The sequence below is a fragment of the Sapajus apella genome, unplaced genomic scaffold (genome assembly GCF_009761245.1).
Source record: "Sapajus apella isolate SASKATOON/1434 unplaced genomic scaffold, GSC_monkey_1.0 scaffold33, whole genome shotgun sequence".
NCBI classification, from domain to species: Eukaryota; Metazoa; Chordata; class Mammalia; order Primates; family Cebidae; genus Sapajus; species Sapajus apella.
The window spans coordinates 10,263,052-10,274,420 of NW_022436973.1; the positions used below are offsets into that span (position 1 = coordinate 10,263,052).

Here is an 11,369-nt window from a genome sequence, read left to right on the forward strand (position 1 = left end):
ACGAGCCTTGGGGTTGCCAGCCTCTGTTCTGCCCACCATGAGCTCCTCGGGGAGGCCTGGCCTGGGGGCCCCTTGAGGGCTTTTGTACTTGAGGAACAGTCCCGGGAGGCTGCTGGGGGCCTGGGGTTTCCTCACCCACCCCACATGGATTCTACAGGTCTAAGAAGACGGAGAAGCCGCCGTGCTCAGGTGCACATGGGGCAACTGAGGCCAGAGGGGAGCGAGGCCTGCCTGAGGTCACATGCCGTGGCTGAAGCCAGGTTGTGACAGGGCGAGAGCAGGACCCAGGGCAGCCAGACGGTCTCTACCCTGATCCAGGCCCTGACTGCAGGAGCCAGGTCCACAGATAGCACTGTCTTATCGCTGCTGACCCGCCCCGACAGACAGAGACAGGCAGCCCACATCCTCTTACTGCCCACAAATCGGCCCCACGCGCCTCTGACTGCAGTCACCTGGCCCTCCCTGCCTCCCGCCAGGGCCATCTGGGTATGAGGGAGTGGATTTGGGGTGGAGAGCAGAGAGGACATGGGGTGGGGGAAACAGGAGAAACCCCTTGAATGCTGCCCTCACAAGCTGTGTGACCTTGGGCGGCTTCCTCAACCTTTCTGGGCCACTGTTCTTTAATCCTTTGTATGATGGATGAGGGGGCAGAACTCTATGCTGCTGACAATAACAGTAGGACCCATTTACCTTGCCTTCCCCGGTACCAGGCATCACGCTAAGTATTTATTTACACTCTCCCATTTAATCCTCAGAGCTACCCAGTGAGGCAGGCACTTCAGCAATTTTCTCCATTTTATAGCTAGAGAAACTAAGGCTCAGAGAGGCCAAGTCATTTGCCCAAGGTCATACAGCAAGTGAATGGCACAGCTGGGGGCTGAATGTGGATCCAAGGGCTCCAGGGCCCAGGCCAACACCTGCCAAGGTGTGCCCAACAGGGCCCCTGTCTTCTCTCAGGCCCCAGAATCACCCTTCCTTGTTTCTTACAAGGTCCTCCATGACCCCTGCTCTAATCTTGGCCATGCTTTCAGGAACAGCTGAGGCTCCTTCCTCCAGGGAGGCTTCCCTAGCCTCCTTTCCTCCCCCGACCTCTTAGACACTGCAGACTGGGCCAGTCCTAAAGCTCAGTGACATCTTGTCCCTTCCCCACTGACCCTCCAGGGACCCAACACGGGGAACTCCAAGTCTTGCAGCCCCCACCTGCCTATGAGGGCGGGGCTCTCCGCCTTGGTCTGCCCAGGGCTTAGGGCTGAGGCAAGCCTGGGTCAGAGGTCCAGCATATATGTGTACAAACAGTTTGCTCACCACACATTTATTATGCACTTGTTGTGTGCTGGGCTCTGGGAGGGGTCGGGGAGGTGCAATGGGGAAGGAAGCCACAGACACCAGTAACCATGGTGAGAATCAAAGGGCATCAGCGTGATCGGGGAGGAGGGGTTTGGAGACTGAAACAGGGCAGGCAAGTCACCCCGTGCTGTGGCCAGGAGAGACTGCATCTGAGCCGCTGCAGTAAAGGCATCCCGTGTTGGGCAAAGAGGAAATATGCAGGGTGGACGTTCAGGGCGAAGAGTGGGCCATGCGAGTGGGCAAGTGAGAGATTTGCAGAGGCGCCTGACCTGGGAAACACGGGCCTTTTCTCCTCTGCCCTGCTGTGTCAGTCAGCAACTTATTACCGCCTCTCAGCTCCGACAGCACCCTTCAGTGTATGTTCCACGATAAGCCATGGACTCGCCAAGCATTTCTCCCTTACAGTGAGCATGATGTCGGCCTTCCTTCAGAGAGGGCAGTGAAGAGGAAGAGGCTTCCTGCAATTTCCAGTGTGGGTTGGGGTTGGCTGTGTGAGTGTCTGCAGGTGGCGCCTGTCGCAGCCATGGGTCCAGAACTCAATCCCTCTGCAAACTTGCAGCCTCGGCCTGGGGCCAGCCCCTCCAAACAGAAATCAGAGCTACTCCGCATGTCCCTACCCATCTGGCCCAATCCCCCTGAAGGCTTCTTGCCCATGCCGATGCCCAGACTCCTCCATAAGTAGCCCCACGTCACCTCTCTCCAGTCAGTTGCAGCCCAGAGAGCCACACCCTGAGCTGCTCCATGTGCAGGTCACACCCCAGCACTCCCTGCTTTCATCCCCCCACGCTGCTTGCACATAGCTCCCAAGGTCTTAGTTGCCTATTGTTTGCCCAGCAACTCTAGGCCAGCTCACGCCATCTCCGACCTGGCCACACCAGCCAATATCTGTGCTATCCAGTAGGCCGAGCAACGCCTTCTCCAATGAGGCCCGAAGCCCTTCTGAGTTTGTCTTTCCTTGGGTACTCTCCCTCAGCCCTAGAGGACCCTATAGAGTTTCCTTATGTCTTGCAGTGACTCTTTCATCATAGTTAATAACTCTTCATATTAAACTTCTCCTGTCTGCGCTCCTATGAGGTTTCTATCTTCTAACTGGACTCAGACTGCTGCACCCATCTGTCCCTCTCAGCAGCCAGAGTCCAGCAGATGCCTGACTAAATGACCAAACGGTGTCCCTTGGGAATAGGGCAACTCTCTTTGGACAGACCACCAGCTTTCTTCTGGGCAGGGAGCTTAAGACATTTTCATCCCCCTTCTCCTAAAATAATACATATTATTGAAATAGGCACATCATGGGTCAAACAAAGCCTGGCTGGTTGAATAAGTGGGCAATGGGTGGATAGATGAATGGATGGATGCATGGATGGATGATGAACAAATTGATGGTTATATACGTTGATGTATAGTGAGTAGGTGGATAGATCGATGGATTGATGATGGATGACAAATGGATGGATGGTTACATGTATTGATTTGTGGGTGGATGAATGGATGGGTGGCTATATGGACTGATGGATGGGTGGGTGGGTGGGTGGATGGATGGACAAATGGATGGATGGAAAAATGGATGGATGGTTATATAGACTGATGAGTGGGTGGATGGGTAGGTGGGTGGGTGGATCACTGGACTGACATACTGAGCTCATAATCTCTTCCCGGGCTGTCAACCTCCTTTGTGGACTATGGCTATGCCGTAAGCTTTTTGTCTCTCATACTCCAGAACACTCTGAGCGCCTGGGTCTCCCTCCCCCGCTTCTAGAGCTGAGCCTATTTTAACTCTAAATAAAAGGAGGATTAATGAATTAATTAACCAAATAACCAAATGAAATGCAAGCCACATTGCCCTGAGCAAAATTACAGGGGCGGACTTTCCAACCTGCCCCTGGCCACTCTCTCAGGACCACCCGCAATCTGTTCTCCAGCACCAAGGCTCTGGGCTTGGTCCCGTTCCTTCAGCCTCTCACACTGGAAACTTTAGGAATGAACCTGAATCCTCACAGGAAGAGTGGCTAGGATCACACTGTACCAAAGGCTTTGCTTACTGGTGGTAAAAATTCAGGCACCTTTTACTCCCCAAAGGAAATAAAAACAGAACATAAATCCCATATATCTAGGCAGGAAGGAATCCTATCTCTAAGAGATTAGCTTATCAGGGGGAGAAAATCACATAGCTTTAACTTGCCGGCATTTACATCCCTTGGTGTTCCCTAGGTCATCCTCTCCTGTGTGATTCTCTGGGTGTGAAGAGCATTCAGAGGGAAATGGGGTTAGATGTGTTCAGCGTGACCAGAACGGCAGAGGCCTGGGAAGCAGGTGATACCTCCTTAGAACAAAACATTTGTGGCTGGACGCAGTGGCTCACGCCTGTAATCCCAGCACTTTGGGAGGCCGAGGCAGGTGGATCACAAAGTCAGCAGTTCAAGACCAGCCTGGCCAATATGATGAAACCCCGTCTCTACTAAAAATACGAAAATGAGCTGGGCATGGTGGCGTGCACCTGTAATCCCAGCTACTCGGGAGGCTGAGGCAGGAGAATCGCTTGAATTGCAGGAGGCGGAGATGGCAGTGAACTGAGACCGCACCACTGCATTCCAGCCTGGGTGACAGAACAAGACTCCATCTCAAAAAAAAAAAAAAAAAAAAGAGAAGCTGCCTAGAAGGGCAATGAACTCCCCATCACCTGAAGTTTGTGACTCAGGGACAAGGTCCAGCTCTGGGAGCTGGAGAACAGGATTGGGAACGAGACATCTTATGTCTGGATTGTAGGAAGGTCGTGTTACCATCCAGCTCTGAGACTCTGTGCATCCCTCTCCTCAGTGGGCCTTAGTCCCCACATCCATAAAATAGAACTCCAGTCTCTGCCTGCCTGATTCATGGGGCTCCTATGAGGTTCTAGTTACAAGACGGGGCAAGCCGCCAGGCAGGGGGCACGGTGCCCAAAGTGCCACCATGGTTCTCTAACTTCAGGCTCATCCGTGCGGCTCTCCAGGGTCCTCTTTCAAAATAGGAGCTCCCCCAGGCAAAGAGGTGATAGAGTCAACAGATGTCATCAACAGAGATGTCATCAACAGAAATGTTACATCGTCTTCTTCTCCCAGGCAGTGTTGGTGGCTCCAGGGACAGACAGAACCCGGAGACTGCAGGTAGGGAACTGGCCTTAGGTACGCAAAGAGTCTGCTGGGCTTGGCTGGAAGTTGCAGCTCAAGAGAAGTTGTTTAATGCAAGAGGGGAGGTCTATACAGCCTAGAGGAGCAGTTTGCTCCCCCTGGGGGTGGGACAGGGAAGGAGTAGAGAGGTAAGGGAAGAGCGGGGAGAAGAGGAGGAGGAAGGGATAGGGCAGAAGTGAGGGAGGGAGACCCAGGCACTCAGGGAAGATGAAACAGCCCGGCTGGGCAGTTCCGCTTGTTGGTGATGACTAAGCATGGTTTTGCCTCAGTTTCCCCAGTGGCTTGAGATAAGAAGTTCCCCTGAGCATCGAGCTGGCCCACTCTCAGGCCTCCCAGTGGTCCTGCCTCAGCTCTGGTAGAAGAGTTCGCTGGATATCACCACATAGCCCTGAAGGGCAAAGGAAACCATGGACCAGGTCAGAAGAGGCACAAGCATTGGCAGAACCCCAGCCACCCCTTCAGCCTGGCTCCGAGCTCTGCTCTGCCATTCTTGCTACAGGTTGCGAGGAGAGTTCTTTGCCTCTCAGGGCATCGGTTTCCCAATCTGTCACCTGGGGTTAGTAACAGCATCCCCCTTACAAGGCCACTGTGAGGATGCAGTGAGACCCCCCAGAAAGGCACTGGTTGCTGCTCCGATGGCGGATACCACTGATGCTTTATGAATGGGAGCCCAGAACCATGGAGCATGTTTTCCAAGTCCAAGTCTCTCCTGCAGAGCCAGGCACCTCCCCCTGCACCTTGGCTCCCCTACACTACACTACACTACACTACACTGCCGGAGCATTCTGGAGGGCTGCTGACCATTCATTCATTCATTCATGCATGCATGCATGCATTCATTCATTCAATAAATCTTCATCAAGCCTCTACTACAAGCCAAGCCCTGTGGCAGGTGCTGGGGAGCCAGCAGAGAACAAGCCAGACCCAGTTCCTGCCCCGATGTAGTGCATAGTCTAGGGCTATGTGGTCCAAGAAGGCAGCCACAATTAGTGGCTACGGCTAATTAATTAGTCCTATGGCTAATTAAATTGAAATTCATTGAAATGAAATCAAATAATAAATTCAGGTCTACAGTTGCACTGGCCACACTTCAGGACTAAGTAGCCACGTGTACCTGTGGCTGGTCATGGCTGCTGCTTTGGACAGTCCAAATTTTCATCCTTCCAGAAAGTTCCATCAGACAGTGCTGACTAGGGACTTTTCACCCCTGACCCAGTGGCTGGGTCAAGTGCCAAGGTGCGTCAGCCACCAACTGTGCCTGTTCTGGGGAGTCTTAGGGAAATTCCCACATAGCCCTGCTCCTCTGTGTACCAATTGCTCCTTCTCATGGGGGTGGGCCACCCAAGTGCCTTGAGACAGTAGTTCTTAAGGGACATGAGCATCCTCCCTGGAATTACATCAGCAGGTCACACTCATGAGGTATGAACAGCACATGAGACATTGGGCTTGAGAGAGCTGGGTTCAGCTTTCTGTCTTATGTGTGTCTTGCTAAGTGAATTTCCTTTTATATCCCAGGTGAAGAAGACAGCAGCTGTAAGATCTCGCCCTGGACAGTGAGGTGATCGAATCTCACCCTGGGCCCACAATTTCAGATCCAGGGAAAGCAATTTTAGAAAGTTCAGGAAGTTCCCTACTCCCACCCAGCCTGCACAGTTTGTCTACAAAGCAGAAGCCCCACTGTCATCTGCCCCAGATACCAAAGGGGTCGTGCCCATCCCAGGGCACAGAATCAAGCGGCAAGTGAAGGCCCCAATTCCCTGAGTGTGGCCTGGTGTGACATTTGATGAGGATTAAAGGCAGGGGAAAACCTTTGACCCAGCATCTCTTGACATCCTGGACTTTTCATTTCATTGCAGTTAAGGATTCACGGCATGCTCTTGGCAGCAGCAACCGGGGAAAGAGAGCGGTGACCCCCACCTCACTAGTCCCTCTGAGTGAAGGAGGCCCCTCTGGTCACACCCAAAGGCTCTCACCTCATGGACAAAGATCTCAGGAGCGATGTAGTGGAGGTTGACCACACCGGGGAGGGCAATCCCCATGCCCAAGAGAGCTACAGGTGGGAAAGAAAAAATGATCGTCACCCGAAGCCAGCTTGTGCCGCGGCCCTCATGCGCATCATGGCACTGAGTCCTCGAAGGCACCTGGGAGACAGATGCCATTGCTGTTGTTGTTCTTGTTGTTGTTGTTATTATTTTAAGCAGAGTCAATCTGTCGCCCAGGCTGGAGTGCAGTGGTGCGATCTTGGCTCACTGCAACCTCCGCCTGCCAGGTTCAAGTGATTCTCCTGCCGCAGCCTCCAAAGTAGCTGAGATTACAGGCATGTGTCACCACACCTGGCTAATTTTTGTGTTTTTAGTAGAGATAGGGTTTCACCATATTAGTCAGGCTGGTCTTGAACTCCTGAACTAGTGATCCACCCACCTCAGCCTCCCAAAGTGCTGGGACTACAGGCGTGAGCCACTGCACCCGGCCGAAAGATGTCATTAATATTATACCCATTTTACAGAAGGGGAAGCTGGGGCTCAGAGAGAAAAAGGCAGTTGGTGAAGATCACACAGCTGCTACACAGATGTATACCAAGTGGCACACACCCATGGGCTGCTGGCTCCAGGGGCTCCCTCTCACCCTCTGAGCCTAGGAGGTAGGAAGGGGGCTTGGATTGAGCACTGAGCAGATGTGGGGTGTGGAGGGGGCCAGAGGGGCCCTGCTGGGGTGACAGGCAGGGCTTACCATTGAGATGGTCCAGCAGGGGCTTCTCAAACACGGTGCCCACCAGTGCGCGCACCTGATCTGTCTGCAGCCACGGAGCCGGGGAGATGGGCCCATGCCAGCCGAGGGGCCAGGAGGGATGGACAGTAAGACACATACATAAACACACACAGAGACAGACAGACAACGGAGGTAGAGGGAGCAGGCCAGGTCACCCATGTCCTGGGTTCATGTGGGGCCCAGCGACATCCCCAGGGCTGGCTCAGCCTTCGCAGAATCACAGCCAGCAGCAGCGCTCACCAGAGGGGCGGCTGAAGGACAGGCACTGACTTGTGGACACTCACGCACTGTGTGACCAACAAGTGGACTGGCCAGTAGACTGCCTGACACAGATGACCAACAGACAGACTGGCAGCCAGGTGGAAGGGGGCATGTTGACAGCATACCAGCTGACAAGCAGATGTATGGTGGCCTGTGACCCAATCATGTCACCTGGCTAAAGGGACAGCTCACATTCTTTGTCCAACTGATCAATGGACTCTGGGGCTGAGGGATGGGTAACAAGTCATCGACTGCCAGGCAGAGTATCAGGCAGACGGGGTGACTGGCCACTGTCCCCAAGCAGCCCGGGAAAGCCTGACTTTAGCAGCTATAGAGGGACACACAGGCGCACGGCTCCACACACATACGCAGACACACCTTCCCCAGCCTCAAGGCGTGCCCCGCCCAGGAGGGGGTCTCTAGAGGCCCCACCCCCACACTCACATCGATGAAGCCCATGTTGGAGGAGGCCACCGTGAATTGGACATCCCTGAAAGAGAAGCAGGAGAATTCAGGACAGGGTCCGACGGCTCCCCACCCCCACGTTCCCTGGCTGACACAGGGACCAGCGGTGGTGGTGGACCCATTTCACAGAAGAACATACTAAGGCTGCTGGGTCCAGGTGGCCTCACTTACCCCAGCACAGACGTGGTCCCCTGAAGCTTCACCTTGGATACAGAGAGCTGAAGGCTCAAGTTCACTACCTGGGCACGTGGGGATAGCAGGGTCAGGGTCAGAGGGCATAGAGCCACAAGGGGGCCACCAGCTACCCAGCCTCCCACACATCCCCCCACTCATTCCAGCAGCAGGTGCCTGTGGAGCCCCTGCTATGCCCCAGGCCCCATGCTGAGCACTGGGAACAACACAATGTGAACAAGGCACACCAGGCCCCTGCCCTGGGAACGAGCCACCAGCAGAGGGAAAGGGGAACCATGACCACAGTAACAGACGTCATTTTTTCAGAGAGTGGCAGAGGCCACAAAGGCAGAAAGGAGGCGCGGAGAAGGCTGACGGGGACCCTGTCACTCAGGGCAGGCCAGGGAGGCTGCAACATTTAAGCTGAGACCTGGAAGAGGAGGGGGAGCTGGCCCTGCCAAGAGCCAGGGTAGGCAAGTCCTAGGCAGAGGGCTCAGCACGTGCAAAGGTCCTGGGGTGGGAGTGTCCTGACACGTTCAAGGAACAGCGAAGACACTAATGTGAGTAGAGCAAAGACGCAGGGACAGTGCAGCCGGGAGGGAGGTCTCCGTGACAGCTGCCCACCTTCCGGCCAGCCCCACCGGGCCCACCGCACTCACCACATCCAGGGAGAAGAGGGACTGGAAGGCCGAGTTGGAGGCTGCGGCCAGGACCTCCATGAAGGGCTGCAGCCGCAGGGTGGCATTGTCGGTGTGGAGCGTGGCCACAGGTGTGGCACCCAGCCGTACCTTGAGCACCACGGGCATGGGCTCGGGGAACTGGCGGGCCACCTGGGGAGGCAGAGGCGGAGGAAGCCCTGCTGGGGCAGCAGCTGGTAGGCTGTTTGGCCAGTCACTCCTCAAATGCTGATCAAGCCACCATGGTGCTATATGTGACTGGGGACCTCCAGTCCCCCCCCAGGCCGCTGGACCAAACGAGGGGGCTGGGTCTCCCTGAGGCAGCGACCCTGAGCTTGGTCTTGAAGAAGGATAAGGGAAAGGGAAGAGAAAGACATTCCAAGCAGCAGACACTGCTCAGACGAAGGCACAGAGAGACAGAGTGTGACATCTGGGCCGAAGTTGGCGCCTCCCCAAGACAGAAGAGTAGTAGGTTTAAGGACAGATGCTGAAGTTTACTTGGGACAGATAAGAGCCAGCAGAGAGCCCACGACCCAGAGAACCCCCACCCCAGCCCCGTCTCAGCCCCTGGAACGAACGGAAACATCACTGACCTCCGGGATGAGCCGGCCCAGCACAGAGGTGTTCAGCGGGTTGGCATCCGACCTCTGAAATCAGCCCCCCAGCCCACAAGAGCTTTTAGAAAGGGCAGCTGCTCCCCAGGATAGATCACAGCTTCTCCCCCTGAGGAATCACTCCCAATAGACCCCATTTAACCCTTCCAACAGCCACCCTGTGGCTCCAGCTCCAGTGGCACCACCACCACGATTTGGCCTCTTGTGGGGGGTCTCCCTAGGCTGGGCCACAGGGGGCTCTTGCCCCTCGGGCCCTGGGCTGCAGGTCGGGCCCTCACCAGCTGCCCTGTGATGTCCAGGTTGAGGGCCCCGGACTTCTGCAGCAGCAGGAGCGCAGAGTCAAACAGGTGCTGGGAGAGGCCCACGGTGGCCATGGCGCCCTCGGTGCCCACGTGCCTTGACAACACGAAAGGGGTGGCATCTGTGGGCAGGATGATGGGCTTGCCCAGCAGGAAGAGAACAGCCTGTGGGGGTGGGAGAGGGGAGAGGGAGAAAAGTGGCAGGGCCTTGGCAGGGAGGTGGCTCCGTGGCAGAACCTGGGCTCCTAGATGCCACTCCCCGCCCTCCAGCTCCAAGAGATGCCTCATGTCTGGCTCACAGCTTCATCTGTGTGCCACGCTCTCGGCTGGGGTGCTGTTCCAGCTCCTCCTCTCCTTTCCCACTCCCCCGCTCCTTTAGGAATCTTCTGGGGCACCAAGGACTCCAGGGGCAGCAGCTCCCCCGCCAGCTCTGGGAGGGCCAGAGGCACTTACATTGACATCCAGGGAAATGAAGTCACTGGTGACAGTGGGCACGCTGACCATGGAGTAGCGGATCTGCGACTCAGGACCCACGGGGTTGAGCCCTTCATGAAACCAGGATGGAGAAGAAATTGTGGCATATTTAGCACAGCTCGCCAACGTTTCGTCTATCCAGAAAAGTGGATTGTCTGATTACCCTGATTAACCAGAGCAGGCCACAAAACAACAGAGGCAGGGCAAGCCTCCGAGCAAGCAAACCTAAGTGGCAAAGTGCGCACGGCCAGGATTGAGATACTCACAGCCTGCTGACTCCTAGTTTAGACACAATTCTAACAAGTATGGCTTCCGCGTTCCCCTTTGCTGGGAGACTAGTGACCCCAAGTTAGAAGGAAAGAGAAGGGCCCAGTCCAGGCACAAATATTCCCTGACAAAGGTGAGAAGGAACCCCAGGAAAAGAAGAGAGCTCTCACTTATCAAGATCCAGACATTTGAATTACAGCATCCCATTCAATCCTCGTTGCGATCCTGTAGGGTTATTTTGCACACACGCACACAGTCTGGTGAGGTTCAGTCTTGCTCGGGAATGCAGTACCTGGTCAGTCAGACCCCAAAGCTAAGCTCTCCGCACCTCATCACACTGCCTCCTATAGGAACTCCAACGGCACACTCAACTGGGGCCAGTTAGTACAAGATCACAGAAGTTCAGCTTACCTACAGATCCTCTGAGCAGCCTTCGGGGAGGCACAGCTCAGAGCCCAACTCCTCTGAGCCTCAGAATACTCTTGCTGGGAAGTTTCAAAGGACGAGTCCAGGAGCGGAGGCTCACGCCTGTAATCCCAGCACTTTGGGAGGCAGAGGCAGGTGGATCACTAGGTCAGGAGTTTAAGACCAGCCTGGCCAATATGGTGAAACCCTGTCTCTACTAAAAATACAAAGAATATTAGCTGGGCGTGGTGGCGCATGCCTATAGTCTCAGTTACTCGGTAGGCTGAGGTAGAAGGATCGCTTGAACCCAGGAGCAGATGTTGCAGTGAGCCGAGATCACGCCACTGCACTCCAACCTGGGTAACAGAGCGAGACACCATCTCAAAAAAAAAAAAAAAAAAAAGAAAAGAAAAGGCAACCCCGCCCAGCTAATATTCTTTGTGTTTTTAGTATGGA

At 54.9% G+C, this 11,369-nt stretch overlaps 1 protein-coding gene across 1 annotated transcript in view; it reads right to left on the reverse strand.

Annotated features, from left to right (window-relative positions):
* Positions 1-4,532: 4,532 nt before the first annotated feature.
* Positions 4,533-11,369, reverse strand: part of BPIFB2 (BPI fold containing family B member 2) — a 19,549-nt gene continuing 12,712 nt past the window's right edge. The window contains exons 7-15 of the mRNA XM_032294898.1: positions 10,221-10,312; positions 9,747-9,932; positions 9,448-9,501; positions 8,837-9,007; positions 8,178-8,245; positions 7,986-8,031; positions 7,242-7,305; positions 6,485-6,561; positions 4,533-4,899 (exon numbers count right to left, since the gene is read on the reverse strand). Of these exons, the coding sequence (XP_032150789.1) occupies positions 4,858-4,899; positions 6,485-6,561; positions 7,242-7,305; positions 7,986-8,031; positions 8,178-8,245; positions 8,837-9,007; positions 9,448-9,501; positions 9,747-9,932; positions 10,221-10,312 (800 nt within the window). The 3' untranslated portion in view covers positions 4,533-4,857. The remainder of the gene's footprint in view (positions 4,900-6,484; positions 6,562-7,241; positions 7,306-7,985; positions 8,032-8,177; positions 8,246-8,836; positions 9,008-9,447; positions 9,502-9,746; positions 9,933-10,220; positions 10,313-11,369) is intronic.